The sequence below is a fragment of the Crocuta crocuta genome, unplaced genomic scaffold (assembly GCF_008692635.1).
Source record: "Crocuta crocuta isolate KB4526 unplaced genomic scaffold, BGI_CrCroc_1.0 scaffold177, whole genome shotgun sequence".
Taxonomy (NCBI): domain Eukaryota; kingdom Metazoa; phylum Chordata; class Mammalia; order Carnivora; family Hyaenidae; genus Crocuta; species Crocuta crocuta.
The window spans coordinates 5603949-5622944 of NW_027531880.1; the positions used below are offsets into that span (position 1 = coordinate 5603949).

At 33.1% G+C, this 18996-nt stretch overlaps 1 protein-coding gene across 3 annotated transcripts in view; it reads right to left on the reverse strand.

The window, feature by feature from the left end:
- Window positions 1-18996, reverse strand: part of ADAM2 (ADAM metallopeptidase domain 2) — a 107135-nt gene that overhangs the window by 26267 nt on the left and 61872 nt on the right. For all 3 annotated transcript variants that reach the window (XM_077773073.1, XM_077773072.1, XM_077773071.1), the window contains 3 exons: window positions 11609-11789; window positions 7138-7236; window positions 6829-7024 (listed from right to left, as the gene is read on the reverse strand). In XM_077773073.1, the coding sequence (XP_077629199.1) occupies window positions 6829-7024; window positions 7138-7236; window positions 11609-11789 (476 nt within the window). The remainder of the gene's footprint in view (window positions 1-6828; window positions 7025-7137; window positions 7237-11608; window positions 11790-18996) is intronic.

Below are 18996 nucleotides of genomic sequence, written 5' to 3' on the forward strand. Positions count from 1 at the left end.
GATATTATTAAATATAATTTGAAATTTTAAGAAAATCCATATAATAATACAGTATTTACATCAAGTATTCCAAGAAACTCACAGAACACTAAGAAGAATTAAACACACACACATACACAAATGCATCCAAATGTATGGCATGAAGACTGCTAAACAAAGAAAATCTTGATGGCTTAAAGAGAAAAGAAATAATTTGACAGATTTTCTTTAGAAAATATGGAAACAGTATGACAGTAAAGTAACACCTTTAAAATGCTAATAGGGATAGAGTTTCCATTTCAGGATGGCAACATAAAAAGATTCTGAAGTCAGCTCCTCCCAAAGGCACACCAAATCTGCAGCTACATCTCAAAAACTAAAAATTAAGCAACCCTTATACATTGGGCAAAGGAGGAAAAACTCTCAGTGAACAGGGTAGGAAAGGCAGAGACAGACACCATACCAGGCGTGGCACTCCACAATCATGAAGGAATAAATACAAAACCCAGAACAATAACACAGAGAGTTGGAGTGGCTACATGAACATTGCAANGAAGAGAAAGGAAGCTAGAGAAAGTACTGGGGTGAGGGATAGAGGTGAAAATTAAGTTTTATCCTTATTAAGGTGAACTTTGGATGAGAGACCACTGGGGTAAAAATGAGCAAACCATGTGGATTTCATAAAAGAAAATTGCAAAAAAAAAAAAAAAAAAAATGCAGTATAAGAAAAAGTAATTGTTACTAAAGACAACCAAAGAATTTTTACGATTGTCAACCCATGAAGAAAATATTACATATCCCCTAAGAATAAAGCACCAAAATCTATTGAATAAAAACTGGCAGAACTGAAGGAAAAAGTAGGTAAAAATAATAGCTGATTTTATGTCACTTCTCAATAATGGAGAGAACAAATATAAGATCAGTAAGGAAATACAAAATTAGAACAACTCTACAAATGAACTATCCCTAACATATCTACAGAACACCCATTGCAACAAAAGCAGGATACATACTCTTCTCCATGCATTTGGAAATTCTCCAAAATGGTCATAGTCATGGCCAAGACAGTCTAAACAAATCAGGAAGGAATGAAATCATATGAATTATGTTCTCTGAATAGTGAATTATATTTTCTGAATACAATGTAATTAAAATAAAAATCGATAATAAAAGTACACTAGGGGATGTACCAACATGGGAATTAAAAACCACACTCCTAAATAACCAAAGCATAAAAGAAAACAAATCTCACGGGAAATTAGAAACTACTTTAAGATGAATAGGAATAAAAACATGAATATGAAAATTTATGAAAAACATTGAAATCACTATTTAGACATGGATATCTGTAAATGCTTAAAATAGGAAAGAAATATTTCAAATTAATAACCTAGAATTTTACTTTAAGATACAGAAAACAGTATTCTAAACATAAAAAGAACAGAAGAAATAATAGGAATTATAGCAGAAAAAGATAAAATAAAAAATAGACAAATGACAGAGAAAATCAACAAAACCAAAACTTGGTTCTTTGAAAAGATCAACAAAACTGGCAGATTTGAATTATTAATCAGGAAATTTCCCACAATGAAAAGGCTGAGAGCAGATGATTTCACTGGTAAATTCTGCAATATTTTCAGACAATTAATATAATACATTGCAAATTGTTCCCAAAAATATAAGGAATGCTTTTGTACCATTCAATGCGGCTTGATTATGAAAACACAAGACAGTTCAAAAAAGAAAAAAAAATAGAACAAAATCCCTCACAAATATAGACATAAAAATTTCAAGAAATCCACAGAATTAAGAAGTAAAACAAATGAACATGAGGAAAATAAAAGATAAAGGAAAGCCAAGAACAACTCAAATGTAGAGAATAAACTGATGGTTACCTGAGGGGAGGTAGGTAGGGGATGATTTAGGTGATGGGGATTAAGGAGCGCAGTTGTGATGAGCACTGGCTGTTGTATGGAAGTGTTGAGTCACCATATTGTACACCTGAAACTAATATTACACTGTATATTAACTAACTGGACTTTAAACACAGACTTTAAAAAAATCTACAGTGATGAACAGTGATTTTAAAAAAAACTCAACAAAATGCCAGTAAACTAAAACCTACAGCATATTAAAAGCATTATTAGCATAGCTATTAGCAAACCCTATTACCAAGTAAGATTTGTTCCTGGAATAAAAGGATGATGTTACATTAAAAAAACAAACTAGCAGAGGGGCGCCTGGGTGGCTTAGTTGGATAAGCGTCCGACTTTCGCTTAGGTCATGATCTCACGGTTCGTGGGTTCGAGCCCCGCGTCAGGCTCTGTGCTGACTGCCAGCTCAGAGCCTGGAGCCTGTTTCAGTCTGTGACTCCCTCTCTCTCTGACCCTCCCCTGCTCACGCTGTCTCTCTCTCTGTCTCCTAGAAATAAACATTAAAAAAAAAAAATAGCAGAATAAAGGGGGAAAACATGATTGTGTCAATTAATGCACAAGAAGCAAAACTCAATGCATTTTAATGTAAAACAACTAACTAGAAGGAAAGTCCTTCAATGTAGTAGAGGTCATCTTTAAAAAAACACAGCTAATATATTATTCGGTAGTGAAAAGTTGAAAACTTTTCTTCTAATGACAAGGAGCAACACAAGGGTGCCAGATTTTAGTAGAAGTTGTGATCTAAAGCAAAAGGCAAGTAATTTCTTGATAATAGGAACTTAAATTGGAACAGAAAAAGTAAAATTATCTCTGTTCATAGTTGCCATGATTTTATATATATAGAAAATCCTAAGGATTTTATACACACACACACACACACAAACACACACACACACATTCACACAACTAATAAATAAATTCAGCAAAGATACAAAAATTAATGCATCAATTGCATTTCTATAATTAGCAGTGAAAATCCCCAGAAGGAAGTTAGGTAAACAATTTTATCAATGTATCAAAAAAATACTTACAAGTAAAATTAACCAAAGTGAAGTAAAATTTGTATAATGATAACCACCATATGTTGCTGAAGAAAATTAAAGAAAACACAAAAAATGGAAAGCTATCCCATGTTTATGGCTTGGAGGGCAAAATATTAAGATGGCAATATAATCCAAAGTGATCTACAAGCTTCAATGCAAACCTTATCAAAACACCAACAATGTATCAGCAGAAATAGAGAAACCCATCTTAAAACTCGTATGGGATCCCAAGGGCCTGAAATAGCCTAAATAATTTTAAAAACGGAGAACAAGCTTGGAGATCTCTCTCATACTTCCTGATTTCAAAACTTACCACAAAAGTTACAGCATTCAAGACCATGAATACAGGCATACTAACATACAGATATATATACACCAACAGACTAAAATAGAGACCCTAGAAGTAAATCCTTCCATATATGTCTAATATTTTTGGATAAGGGTGTCAAAACCATTCAATGGGAAAGGACAGTCTTTTCAACAATTGGTATAAAGAAAACTGGATATACACATGCAAAAGAATGAGTTTGACCTTTACCTCACAGGATATTCTAGAATTAACATGAAATGGATTAGATACATAAGTGTCAGAGCTACAACTTTAAAACTTTTTTTTAGAAATGATGGAGATTAACGGTTGCAATTGTTTCAATGAGTAGCAGGTGTTGAATGTGAGTGTTGAATCACTAAATTGTACACCTGAAACTAACATTATACTGTATGTTAACAGCTGGAATTTAAATAAACACTTTAATATTTTTCATTTGTGTATAGTTGATACACATTACATTACTTTTAGTAATGTTTCAACTTCTCTATACACTATGCTAAAAACTATAAAACTCTTAGAAGAAAATAGAGAGGAAATGTTTTTTGGCATTGGATTTGGCAATTATTTCTTGGATATAATGCCAAAAGCATTGGCAACAAAGGAAAATATAGATAAAATGGTAAAAAAAAAAACAACTAACTAATTCCACATGAAAACCAACAGTGAAGTGAACTTCAGTTAATGAGTATGGAGTTTCAGTTTGGAAAATTGGAAAACGTTCTGGGGATGGATGATGGTGATGCTTGCAAAGTAATGTGAATTGTAAAATGACACTGAATTGTAAATATGGTAAAAATGGTAAGTTTTATGTCATGTATATTTTTTCACAGTTAAAAATAAGGAAAAAAATCTCAAGCATATATCAACAATCCACAACTATCAATATAAGAATGATAAAATAACATGACCAAGTGGTATGTTTTCCAGAAATGCAAGGCTGGACATTAGTGTAATGCACCATATTGATAAACCAAAAGACAAAAAAAAAAAAAAAAGAAAAGAAAAGAAACAAAGAAAAAGATCACTTAATAGACACAGAAAAAGTAATGGAAAACCTATCATTTTACACTTGATTAAAACAAAAACCTTAACAAACTGTGTAACTGAAATGGATCTTCCTTAACCTATAAAGAGGATTATGAAAAACCATAGTTAGCATCATCTATATTAAAAACTCAATATTCAACTCCTGAGATAAGGAACAAGTCATAATATATGCCCTGAGTTTTTCTACTCAATATTGTACTGGAAATACTATTCAGGAAAAATAGCCAAGAAGAAAAAATAAAAGGCATATAGATTGTAAATATTTTCCTAAGACATTTACTGATATATAGAAATCTTAGGAATATACTAAAAATAATTATTGGAACAAATAAATAACTTTAGCATTTTTGAAGGATAAAGATTCAATATTCAAAATCAATTTGTATCTCTACATTAGTAATGAAATATTAAGATTTTAAAAAATCCTATTCATAATAGCATCAAAAAGAATAAAATATCAAGAAATATATTTAACAAAAGAATTATAGGGCTTGTATACTAATAATTACAAAACTATAAAACACTGAAAGTAAGATACAACTAATTGGAAAGACATCTCATGTTTATGGATTGGAAGCTTTAACATAGTTAATGTACCAATACATCTCAAATTGATGTACAAATTCAACACGATTACTATCAAAATTCTAGCTGACTTTTTTGCAGAAATTGTCAAGTTGATTCTGAAATTCAAGAACTGCAAGAGACCTAGGACTTCCAAAATAATCTTTTTTAAAAGAGGGAAAAAGTTGGATTGTTCACATTTCCTGATTTGTAAACTACAAAGCTACAGGAATCAAGACAGTGTGCTACTGACATAAGAATATTGATGTATAGATCAATGGAGTAGAATTTACAGTCAAGACTTAAATCTTTTTACAGTCAAGTGATTTTTAGCAAAGATACCAAGCCACTTAAATGGAGGAATAATCATCTTTTCAACAGTGATGCTAAAATGACTGGGTATCCACATGCTAAAAGATTAAGTTGGATCATTTTTCACACCATATGCAAAATTAAGTCAAATTGGATTATTGACTCAAATTTAAGAGGGAAAGGTATAAAACTCCCAGAAAAAAAAAAAATCAAGACCTTGAATTAAGCAATGCTTTATTAGATATAACACCAAAATCACAAACACATACCAAAAAAATAGATAAATTGAACCTCATCAAAATTCAAACTTTGCATTTCAGAGGAGGCAGTCAGAAAAGTGATGACATAATCCAGACAACAAAAGAAAAGATTTGCAAAACACGAGCTTAACAATTAAAAAATAGATGAATGATACAGATATCTCTCCAAACAAAACATACAAATCGTCAATAAGCACATTGAAAAGATGTTCATCATTAGTCTTTAGGTAAATGCAAATCAAAATTACAAAATACCACTTCATAGTCACTAGACCATCCACAGAATAACTCAATATGACATGGATATCAATTCATAATAGATGATAGATAGGTAGGTAGACAGATAGATGATGATAGATAGATAGATAGATAGATAGATAGATAGATAGATAGATAGATAGATAGATAGATAGATGATAGATAGATAGATGAGATAGATAGATGGAGATAAAGATAGCAGTATCTTTTTTCAAAATATCCTTAGTTGTTCAAATCACCCAGTTCACTGGGAGAGCACTTTACCATTCTACAAGTTTCTTTCCTTATATCTTTGTTTTGCCTTTCTTCAAACCTATAGTCATTCTGTGCCATTGTATGATCCTTTAGGGCATTGATCATTACTTTGCAACTCCTTTTTACAGAGAAATTAAAGTAGGCAATTACTCATTACAGTTGAGAAAAGGTTGAGCCACTTGGGCCATTTATATGAATAACCTAAATATTTCCTCTGGCAGTCACTCTTACTTCTTCTCATATAAACAAGAAATGCTGCTGCCATTGCAGCTGTCTCCATCTTCTTCAGCAAAAGTTCCCATGTATATTTTGTGCCATGGTTTTCCTTTTTGTTTTCAACCTCAGTGCACATCATCTTTCAATGAATTTATAATTACTGGATCTTCATTACTCCTTTTTGGTATTGTCATAATCCCTGTAGTTCCCAGGTATGAATGTGTGTATCTGGCTGTGATTTAAATTGTATACATATACCAATTTATATTTATGATCTTCTAATGTCCATAGTCATATGTATTTATTTTATTTTTACTAACAAAACTGTGGATATGGAGGGATAGAGGGAAGTGTAACTTATATTCAGTCTGGTTTTTTTCTCTTCTCAAATGAAGAGCCCATAGACTGAATCTTTCCCTCTATTATTTTGTGGAAGTAATTCATAACTTTAATTCCAGATAACTTGTCTGATATTTTTGTACAGTATTTCTTATCTTTTTCTATAATCCTTTAAGATATATATATGCTAAAAATCACATTATTTTTAAAATCCCAATTCTGTATCAACATCTATTTCTTTTTGTTTTCTAGAAAAACACATATATGAGAAATAAAATTATGATAAATACCTTCACCAAATAAATCCATACACTGTTTTAACCCACTTATACAACTTCCATTCAGACAAAGCCATTGATTCTCTCCACATGGATGCCCATTCTGAACAAAAAAGTTATCTTGACATGTTGCAGATGATCCATTACAATATTCAGGGAGATCACATTCATCAGAGGGAGGCCTACATATTTCTCCTTTTGCCGAATACTGATGGAATGAAATAAATCATACTGAATAAAGCAGAATGTGAAAATATAAATAGCATAACAAAGATGACTTTGTTCACGTAAGTAATACAGGAAAATCTTAAAGGCTCTTACTTGACAATTTTCACAACATTCACCAGTATCACAAGTTGAACCAACTTTTAGTGTGCATGTGGCATGATCACAACATGTGTTTGGGTTAGCAGCACAGTCCTGAAAGGCAAATCAAATGCTCTGAAGTACCTTCCAACTCTAACTCACACTAGACAGATATTTTAACGTTGACAACATTATATAATATACAGATAGATGCTTAAATTACATGCTGGCAAACATAAAAAACATAGCCACTTACTTAACAGATGCTTATTGGCTACTACTCTGCTATGCTGTGTACTCTTTATATCCCCAGAAGAGGTTTGACTATATTGGTTGTAGGATTTTCCTGAAACTCTGAGTCCACCAAAGCCCAAACATCAAGCTCTCTGGCTCTTGCAGACAAAGGGATAGTTAAATATAAAACATAAAATAAATAGAAGCTCTGATTTATCAATTTCATTATAATGACAAATTCCTAATCAACCTAGGAACCTATTGCGTTTTAACAAGTCTGTAACTTTTATGGGATGTTCAAAGTTTAATTTACTTTTATTTTCTAAAGGCAAAGGGTTAGAAAATGATATTTCTAAATATGACTGAAATTATCATCCATATCTTATTATGCCTTGATTAATGTTATAATTCATTCACGTGATTTTGTTTATAAAAATTCTATTATTATACTGAATAAAGGCAACAGATAAGAATAGAGAAGGTTGGAGAGATAATGCTTACATACACACACACACACACACACTTTTTAAATTATCAGGGATTTGGAATAAGGTTACTTGGACAAAAATTTCAATAAGTTATATAAAAGTAAGTCATGGATTTCAGTAGGCTTAATATGAGTCATAGCATACTACTTACTAAGGTAAACCAAATTTGAAGTATTTTCCAGAACTAATCTGCATAATCAATGTTATTGTTATTGTTACCCATATGGGATTCCAGAGAGTAAAGTTATCACAGAGGCTGGCTCAATTATATTATAATTAATAGAACTAAGATACACTATTTTCAATTTTTACTAGAAATTTTCAAAGTGTTTCCATTTAGACCCAGATAAGAAAAACAAGTGGGTACTGTAAAATTATTTCTTTAAAGCACACCACCCAACTAGTTATCTGAAAACTCACTTTCATATTGAAGAGGGTACATAGTAGTAACTTTAACTATTTCTGTAGGGAACACTGAACTCCTTTCATGTATTGATTTTTTCACATCCATACACCTGTTATGAGTCTCACAATCTCTCTCTTCCTTAGTGTGTTCCTTTTATCTCTAGTCCTCCAATTAGTCAGCTTTATCTAAGATTTTTGTGGATTGGAAACATGCATTTGTTGATTGTGAATAATCCAAACATTTTTTTACTTAAATATTGACCTGCATTAAAATATTCAAAGCCACAAGTGTGACTCATTTTCTTGTTGAATTGTGAAAACTTTATATCCATTTTTCTGAATGCCAGCAGATCTTAGGCTCGGAAGAAATATGGGCATTACCTTATTTTATTGTGCTTCAGTTCATTGTACTTTTCAGATACTACACTTTTCTTTTCTTTTCTTTTCTTTTTTTTTTACAAATTGAAGGTGGCAACTCTAAATTGAGCAAGTCTACCAGCATCATTTTTCCAACAGCCTCTGTGTCAAATTTTGGTAATTCTTTCATTATTATTATATTTGTAATGGTGATCTGTTTTCAGTGATATTTGATGTTACTATTTTTTTTTAATTTTTTTAATGTTTTATTTATTTCTAGGAGAGAGAGAGAGAGACAGCGTGAGCAGGGGAGGGTCAGAGAGAGAGGGAGTCACAGATTCTGAAACAGGCTCCAGGCTCTGAGCTGGCAGTCAGCACAGAGCCCGACGCGGGGCTCGAACCCACGAACCGCGAGATCATGACCCAAGAGAAAGTCGGACGCTTAACCGACTAAGCTACCCAGGCGCCCCAATATTTGATGTTACTATTGTGATTTTGTAGAATGTCATGAGCCATTGTCTATATAAGACAATAAACTTAATTGAGTATGTTCGGATTGCTCTACTGATGAACTGCTCCCCTCTCTCCTTCTTTTCAGGCTCCCTATTCCCTGGAAGACAGCAACATTGAAATTTGACCAATTAATAATCCTATAATGATCTCTAAGTGTTCAAGTGAAAGGAAGAGTCAAATGTTTCTCACTTTAAATCAAAAGCTAGAAAGGATTAAGCTTAGTGAGGAAGGCATGTTTAAAGTTAGGCGAGGCCAAGATGTAGGCCTCTTACAACAAAAAGTTAGTGAAATAGTGAATGGAAAAGAAAAGTTCTTGAAGGAAATTAAAATGGCTGAATGCATGAATGATAAGAAAGCAAAATGGTATCATTACTAATATGGAGAAGTAGTCTGGATAGAAGATCAAACCAACCATAGCATTCTCTTAAGCCAAAGCCTCATCCACCGCAAGGCCCTAATTCTCTTCAATTTTATCAAGGCTGAGAGACATAAGGAGGTTGCAGAAGAGTCTGAAGCTAGCAGAGATTGCTTCATGAGGTTTAAAGGAAGAATCTGTATCCATCACATAAAACTGCAAAGTTAAATAGCAAGTGTTGATGTAGAAGCTGTAGCAAGTTATCTAGATGTAGCTAAGATAATTAATGAAAGTGGCCATGCTAAGCAACAAATTTTCAATGTAGATAAAACAACATTGCACTGAAAGATGTCATTTTCATAAGTAGGAGGAAAAGGTAATGTCTGGCTTCAGAGCCTCAAAGGACAGGCTGACTTGTTGGGGGCTAATTCAGATATGACATTTGGTTGAAGGCAATTCTCATTTACCATTTCAAAAATTCTAGGGCTCTTAAAAATTATGCTAAATCTACTCTGCCTGTGCCCCATAAACGGGACAACAAAGTCTGGATGACAGCACATCTGTTTACAACATGGTTTAAGACCACTGTTGAGGAACACAGCTCAGAATAAAAGAATCCTTTTAAAATATTGCCATTCATGGACAAAGCACCTGGTGACCCAAGAGTGTGAATAAAGAGGTACAATGAGATTAATGTTGTTTCTATGATTATTAAGACAACATCCATTCTCTTGCCCATTGATCGAAGAGTAACTTCAACTTACATCTCATAAGGTTATAATTGCAATGGATAGTGATTTCTCTAATGGACCTGACCAAAGTAAGTTGAAAACTTTCTGGGAGGGACTCACTATACTAGGTGCCATAAAAAGCATTCATGATTTATTGGAAATGGTCAAAATACCAACATTAACAGGAGTTTAGAACAAGTTGATTCCAATCTTTGTGAATAACTTTGAGGGGGTCAAGGCTTCAGTGTAGGAAGTAATTATAGATGTGATGGAAATAAAAGGAAAACTAGAATTGGCAATGAAGCCTGAAGATATCACTGAAATCTCATGATAAAACTTCAACAGATGAAGAGTTCCCTCTAATGGCTAAGCAAAGAAAGTGATTTCTTCAGATGGAATTTACTCCCACTGAAGATGCTGTGAATATTATTAAAATGATGATCGAAGATTTAGAATATTATATAAATTTAGTTGATGAAACAGCAGCAGAGTTTGAGACGATTGACCCCAATTTGAGAGAAGTTCTACTGTGAGTAAAATGTGCTCAAACACGACCGCATGCTTACAGAGAAACTATTCATAAAAGAGCCAGGTAATGCAGGGAACTTCATTGTTATCTTATTTAAACTTTTTTTTTTTTATATTTCTGAAAGAGAGAGAGAGAGAGACAGCATGAGAAGGGGACGGTCAGAGAGAGAGGGAGACACAGAATCTGAAACAGGCTCTAGGCTCTGAGCTGTCAGCACAAAACCCAACGTGGGGCTTGAACCATGAGATCGTGACCTAAGCCGAAGTTGGCCACTCAACTGACTGAGCCACCCAGGCGCCTCTAGTTATCTTATTTTAGAAACTGCCACAGACACTTCAACCTTCAACAACCACCACCTTGATCAGTCAGCAGCCATCAGCATCAAGATTATGACTTGCTGAAAGCATCATTTAATAATAAAGTATTTTTAAATAAGATATGTACCTTTTAGACATAATTCTATTTCACACTTAATAGACTAAAGGATAATATAAGCATTAATTATATGTACTGGGAATCAAAAAGAATAATTTTATTTACTTTTTTGTGATATTCTCTTTATTCTGGTTTTCTGGAACAAAACCCACAATATCTCTGAGGTATTCCTGTACCAGGGAAGAACACACGCAATAGGGAAAGTGAAACCCTGGGTTACCTCAGTTACAGAATTAATGACCTTGAAAATCATCTGTATGGATAATCTATGAACCACTGAATCCGTATACTGACTTATAAGTGCACTTGTCAGTTTATTATAATTTCTATATGCATTTTTATCTTTTCTGCAGAAAAGTGATTTTGATGCCCTAGGGGAAATGGCAATATAAAAATGTATTTATAATTTTTCACATATATCTTCCAAATCAGTACTAACCTCTGCACTCCCACAGTCACATTGTTCTCCTTGCTCCACTTGTCCATTACCACAAACCACAGATTTGTATGATGGATCTAAGCGTGGCTGATTTTGAAGACATTGGGACTTTGGCTTTGAAATAAAATTTTCAAAATCCTCCATGCTGCAGTTACTAAAGATCTTCACACCACTGGAATGACTAAACATACATCAAACTTCAAATTTTTATGTAAGTATTGCTTCATAAATTGCTTAGACTTGGAATAAAGCTTTTTACTAGCATTCCCCAACAGACAAAATGCTCAATTTTGTTAGTGTCAAAATTTTATTTTCTGTACAAGGGAAGTCAATTGTGCAAGAATTTATATTAAATATTTAGTTGGCAACAAATCCTAGAACTTTATTGGTTCTTATATTACACTCACTCATGGCATTGTTTTCTCTTATATTTCCTACCTCACAAAGTATTGTTTCATTTGTTGCTTCCTTTTCATGACTCCTAAATATTATAATATCCTGTATTAACAAAAGAGACTGAGCTTTTCACTTCTTTATCTATATTTATTCATAGATAACCCTAAAGTACTGTACTTGGCAGCTCAGATAGTTGCTACTATTGCCCCAATATATCACCTAAACTCAAAAATCCAGTACCAATTATTTACTCAGAGATGACATTTCTAAGCACACATCTAAAATACCATCCCCTTACATCTTTATTCTTTTAGTGACATTTATTATTCTTTAAAATGTTTATCAAAAACCAAAATATTATTTATTTAATTATTTACTTATTATTTTCCCCTGCTAGTTTTTTAGCTCTGGGAGAACAGGCATTCCAACTATTTTGTTTTCTAGCACAGAGTGAAGAGCTCAATATCTATATATATATATTTTAAATAAATGAGCCCATTGGAATAAACTATCTGTTGTAAATAGTACAATTCTTTTGTTGATATTGCATTATGACTTTTATTATTCTGAATAGTATTAATACATGAAAAAGTTATATTCATAAAGATTTATAATTTGATGCCAGATATAGCTAATATGAAGTTATTGGATTTTACAGCAATAAACTCAAACCCTAGCCCTTTGGATTATCACAGGGAAATGGAGATGTTATTTATATGAGGATCATGAACAAATGAGAGATTTAAAATTTTTTAGGGGGGAGGTCACATCCCGATTGAACATACTCTACCATTATAATAACCACAAATAACTGATTTATTATTACATTGTCAACAATTCAGATGATTTTTGTCTAAACACCAAAAACCAAAAGGAGAAGTGATATAATATTATTTTACTAAAAACTAGGCAACGTAAGATGTGTTTACTATTTTTGAACTCAACTCATTTATAAGGGATACACTTTCTGGTATAAATTAATGTTGTCATTAGAAAGAAAATAGCAATCATAATTATAAGCAACTACTATTTGTAGCTTGAATCTTAGCAAACACTTGCTAAATGTTCTCAATCTCCATTCTCTAATTTTTCCTTGATAATAGAGCTTTTGATTTTCAGTCGAATACAGGTCTTTCTTATATAGTGTCTACATTTATTAGCCTTTGTAAAGTTAGGGTTATATCTATATAAAGGTCAGAGAATTGGCCTAAAACAAAACCATAAATTTAAATTATAGAAAGTAATGTTGACAGCCATGTTTTTATTTTATTGGTGACTATAATTTTGGTTAACTATTGTAGTTTAAGCTTCCATCATAAGCGATGAGATGATACAGGATATGAAAACCACTGTGTAGAAATTAATGTAAAATTATGTTGTGAAATGCTATGCAATTAATAGAATTCTAATTTCCCAAAATAAAATGAACTTCTCTTAGATTTAAGCTGCTATTACTTTGGGGTTTCTGAACTTACATTCAAATCTAAAAACAAATTCCACCCCAATAAATACAGATCTCAATCAGGCTATTGTTGTTTTAATCACATTTCAAACATTCATTTTGTCACCACAATATTGCAAAGCATTGACAGCAGGATGCAATGTTCTCATTACAATGAGGTGGAGAATACTAGAATAGATCATGTGATTAATCCACAAACAAAACATATGTTCAATATTTGACTTTTTTAGAAGAGGAAACACTCATTAGTAATAAGATTAATAAAATCTGTCTTCAAATATAACATTGAAGAAATTATTAAAGGCATTTCAATTAGTAACTAAAAACAGAAATACAACAGTTCAACACATTCTCTTACTGTGAAGTTTGTACAGCATAATCAAGCAAAAATGAAAAACAAAAGATAAAAATAATTACTATCATTAAATAAGTCTCAATAAATTTCAAAATACGTACATCTAAAAACAATAAATATTAAATCAGAAGTCAATAACAAAAAGCCATGTAGATGATCCAAAAATATTTGAAAATCCTGACATACTTCTAAAACAACCTGGTAGACAAAAGGAATTACAAAGAAAATGAAAATATTTTAACTAAATGAAAAAGAAACACAAAATATCAGTATGTATGATCTGCAATAAAAACTGTGGTTAGAGTGAAATGTACAGCTTTAAAGGGCTTACACAAAAAGAAAGCTTTAAAATAAAATATTTGAGTTTTCACATTAAAAATCTAGGGGAGGGATGCCTGGATGGCTCTGTCAGTTTATCATCTGACTGTTGATTTCAGTTCAGGTCATGATCTCACAGTCGTGAGACAGAGCCTCACATTGCTGTGATCGCAAAACCTGTGAATTCTCTCTCTGCACCCCTCCCTTGCTCACTCTCTCTGTCTCTGTCTCTCTCTCTCAGTCTCTCTCAAAATAAATAAAAATAAATAGAAAATTTTAGAGGGAAAAACTAGTTTACTCTAGAGTAGGCATAAAATTAAGAAAATAAATTGGATAAGTGATGGGACTCAATAAAATTAAAAAACAGCAATAAAAAAACGGAGATTGGGGGGAAAAAGAGAAAACACAGATTATATGAGACATAAAAGAAGTAATATCACTAGAGATCCCAGTGACTTAAAAAAAAATAAGTGGAATTTAGGCTTGTGAAGATGGCAAAGCAAGCATACCCTAAGCTCACCCCATCCCATGTTTACAACTAGATATCACTCACATCCAATGAATATACCAGAGAGCAATCCAAAGACAGGCAGAAGAAACCTCACAACTAAATGTAGAGAATAAGTCACATCAGAGACGTTAGGATGGGCATATATGGTGGTTGGGAGCTGCCCACAGGAAAGAGACTCTGAGAAGGGAAATCACCAAGGGATCCACATGGAGGAAAATGGATCCCCTTAATGTCTGCTTTGAAAACCAGAGAGACTGACTTCCATGAGTTCCAGCAGAAGTTGGAGCCTGGAGCTTTAAAAGTCAGCTGACCCAACACTGGGTGAGCCAGAAGGGTGAGTGATAGATGGGTCCTTGCTCTTAAGGAGACAGCAGCCCTTAGAAAGGCAACATAGAAGTGACAGTTTGCACAACAGCTGGGGCAAATGAGAGAAACAAACTTGACAATAAACTATGAAAGAAAACAAACAAACAAACAAAAACCAGAGCATTTCCATTGGAAGAAAAAAAGTGAGGGGATGGTAAAACAACAGGTATTAATGAGGATGCAGAGAAAGGGGAACTCTCTTCTACTCTTTGTGGGAATGCAAACTGGTGCAGCCACTCTGAAAAACATTATGGAGGTCTTCAAAAAGTTAAAAATAGAACTAGCCTATGATCCATCAACTGTACTACTAGGTATTTACCCAAAGAATAGAAAACCACTAATTTGAAGGTACATATGCACCTTGATATTTATAGCAGCATTATCTATAATAACCAAACTATGAAAACAACCCAAGTGTCCATGACTGATGAATGGATAAAGAAGATGTGATACACACACACACACACACACATACACACACACACACACTGTAATATTTCATAAATATTAAAAAGAATGAAATCTTGCTATTTGTAATACAATAGATAGAACTAGAGAGTATAATGCTAAGCCAAATAGGTCAGTCAGAGAAATATAAATACTAAAAGATTTCATTCATATATGGAATTTAAGAAACAGAACAGAGAAAAAAATTTTTTAAAAAGGAAGGAAACCAAGAAACAGACTCTTAACTATAGAGAACTAATGGTTACCAGAGAAGAGGTGGGTGGAAAGATGGGTTATATGGTTGATAATTAAGGACTGCACTTATGATGAGCACCAGATGTAAGTGCTGAATCATGAAATTGTACACCTGACAGAAGAAAAAAATTAATTTAAGTAATTTAAGTGAGGGAGGGGAGAAATATTTATCATGCAAATGAATGTTAAAAGAGAGCTGGATTATAAGACAAAATATGGTTTAAAACAAACTCTGTAAAAATACACAAATAAGGACACTATGTAATAATAAAGGAGACAATCCAATGAAAAGATAAAACATTGTAAATTTTATGAACCCAACATGGAAATATCCAAAAACAAAAATCAATTAATAGCAAACACAAAGGAAATAATCAACAGTAATATAATAATATTAGGGGACTTTAACACCCCACTTACATTGATGAGTAGATAATCCAAACAGAAAATCAACAAGAGAACAGTGGCTTTGGATGACACAGTAAAGCAGATAAGTTTAACACATATTCAGAACATTCTATTCTAAAACAGAAGAATACATTCTTTTCAAGTGCACATGGAACAGTCTCCAGAATAGATTACATTGGGGCACAAAACATGTCTCAACAAATTTAAAAAGATTAAGGTCATACCGTGCATCTCTTCTGACCACAACACTATGCAACTAGAAGTAAACCCTATGAAAAAATCTGGAAAAACAGAAATACATGCAGGTTATATAACATGCTACTAAAAAATGAATGCACCAACCAAGAAATCAAAGAAGAAATCAAAAGTACATGGAAACCGGGGCACCTGCGTGGCTCATTGGGTTAAGCCTCCAACTTGATTTCGGCTCAGGTCATAATCTCACAGTTCATGAGATGAAGCCCTGCATTTGTCTCTACACCAACAATGCAGATCCTGCATGGGATTCTCTCTCTCTCTCTCTCTCTCCCTCTCTCTGCCTCATTTCCTTCTCTCAAAATAAATAAACATTTAAAAATTTACATAGAAACAAACAAAACTGAAAACACTATGATCCAAAACCTTTAGAATACAGCAGAAGTGGTTCTAGGGGAGAAGTATATAGCAACACAGGCTTACCTCAAAAGCAAGAAAAAAGTCTTAAAAAACAACCCAACCTTATATCTAATGGAGCTAGAAAAAGGAGAACAAACAAAACTCAAAACCAGAAGAAGGAAGGAAATAATAAAGATTAGAGCAGAAATAAACGATACAGAAACTTAAAAAAAAAGAGAGAGAACAGATCAATTAAACTAGGATCTGGTTCTTTGAAAGAATCAACAAAATTGATAAGCCTCTAGCCAGACTCATGAAAAAAAGACTCAAATAAATGAAATCACAAATGACAGAGTAGAAATAACCAATACCACAGAAATATAAACAATTGTAAGGGAGTATAAAAAGCTATATACCAACAAATTAGACAACCCAGAAGAAATGGATTAAGTACTAGAAACATATAAACTACCAAACCCAAAACAGTAATAGAAAACCTGAACAAACCAATTGCCAGCAAAAACATTGAATCAGAAATCAAAAACTCCCAACAAAAGCTCAGAGTCAGATGGCTTCACAGGGAAATTCTACAAAACATTGAAAGAAGAGCTAATACCTATTCTTTTCAAACTATTAAACAAACAAAATAGAAAGGAAAAGAAAACAAAGGAAAACTTCCAAATTAATTCTTTGAGGCCAATATTACCCTGATATCAAAATCAGATAAAGAATCCACTAAAAAAGAGAACTACATGCCAGTATCATTGAAGAACATGGATGCAAAAATTCTCAAAAAAATACTACCAGATAGAATTCAACACTACATTAAAAAATCATTCACCATGATCAATTGGGACTTATTCCCAAGTTGCAAGGGTGTTTCAATATTTGCAAATTAATCAACATGATACATTAAATCACTAAGAGAAAGGATATTGAGCACCTGGGTGGCTCAGTCGGTTAAATGTCCAACTTCAGCTCAGGTTATGATCTCGCAGTTTGTGAGTTCAAGCCCTGCATTGGGTTCTGTGCTAACAGCTCGGAGCCTGGAGCTGGCTTCAGATTCTGTGTCTCCCTCTCTCTCTGCCCCTCCCTGCTCTCTCTCTCTCTCTCTCTCTCTCTGACTCTCAAAAATAAATAAACATTTAAAAAATAAGAGAAACTATAAAAAGTATCTGATTATTTCAATAGACACAGAAAAAGCATTTGACAAAGTAAAATATCAGTTTATGGTAAAAGCTCTCAATGAAGTAAGCTTAGAGGGAACATATGTCAACATATGTTTCCCAATAGAGGGAAACTGAGACCTTTCCCTGAAACTTTAACAATTCCAGAAGACAACAAAGGCAGAAATGTCTCTGATATCAGCCACAGCNATAAAGGCCATATATGAAAAACCCACAATGCACATTATACCCAATAGAGGGAAACTGAGAACTTTCCCTGAAACTTTAACAATTCCAGAAGACAACAAAGGCAGAAATGTCTCTGATATCAGCCACAGCAACATTTTTCTAGATATGTCTCAGAGACAAATGAAATAAAAGCAAAAATAAACTGTTGGGGCTATTTCAAAATAAAATGACTCTGCAAAGCGAAACAATCAACAAAATCAGAAGGCAACCTACAGAATGGGAGAAGATATTTGCAAATGATCTACCTGATAAAGGGTTAGTATCTAAAATATATAAAGAACTTTAAAAATTCAACACCCAAGAAATCCCAAATAACCTAATTAAAAATCAGCAGAAGACATGGACAGCCATTTCTCTAGCAAAGCTATCCAGATGACCAACAAATATATGAAAAGATGCTATGCATCACTCATTATCAAGGAAATGCAAATCAAAGCTACAGTGAGATATCACCTTACAGCTGTCAGAATGGCTAAGACACAAAAACACAAGAAACAATAACTGTTGGTGAGAATACGGAGAAAATGGAACCCTCTTGCATTGTTCATGAGAATGTAAACTGGTGCAGCCACAGAAGAAAACAGTATAAAGATTCCTCAGAAAGTTTAAACTAGAGCTACCCTATGATCCAGTAATTACACTACTAGGTATTTATCCCCAAATACAAAAACACAAATTCAAAGACACACATGCACCCCTACATTTACAGCAGCAATATCCAAATTATTGAAGCAGACCAAGTGCCCCTTAATTGATGAGTGGACAAAGAAGATGTGGTATATGTATGCAATGGAATGTTATTTAGCCATACAAAAGAATGAAATCTTGCCATTTGCCATGGCATAGATGGAGCTAGAGTAT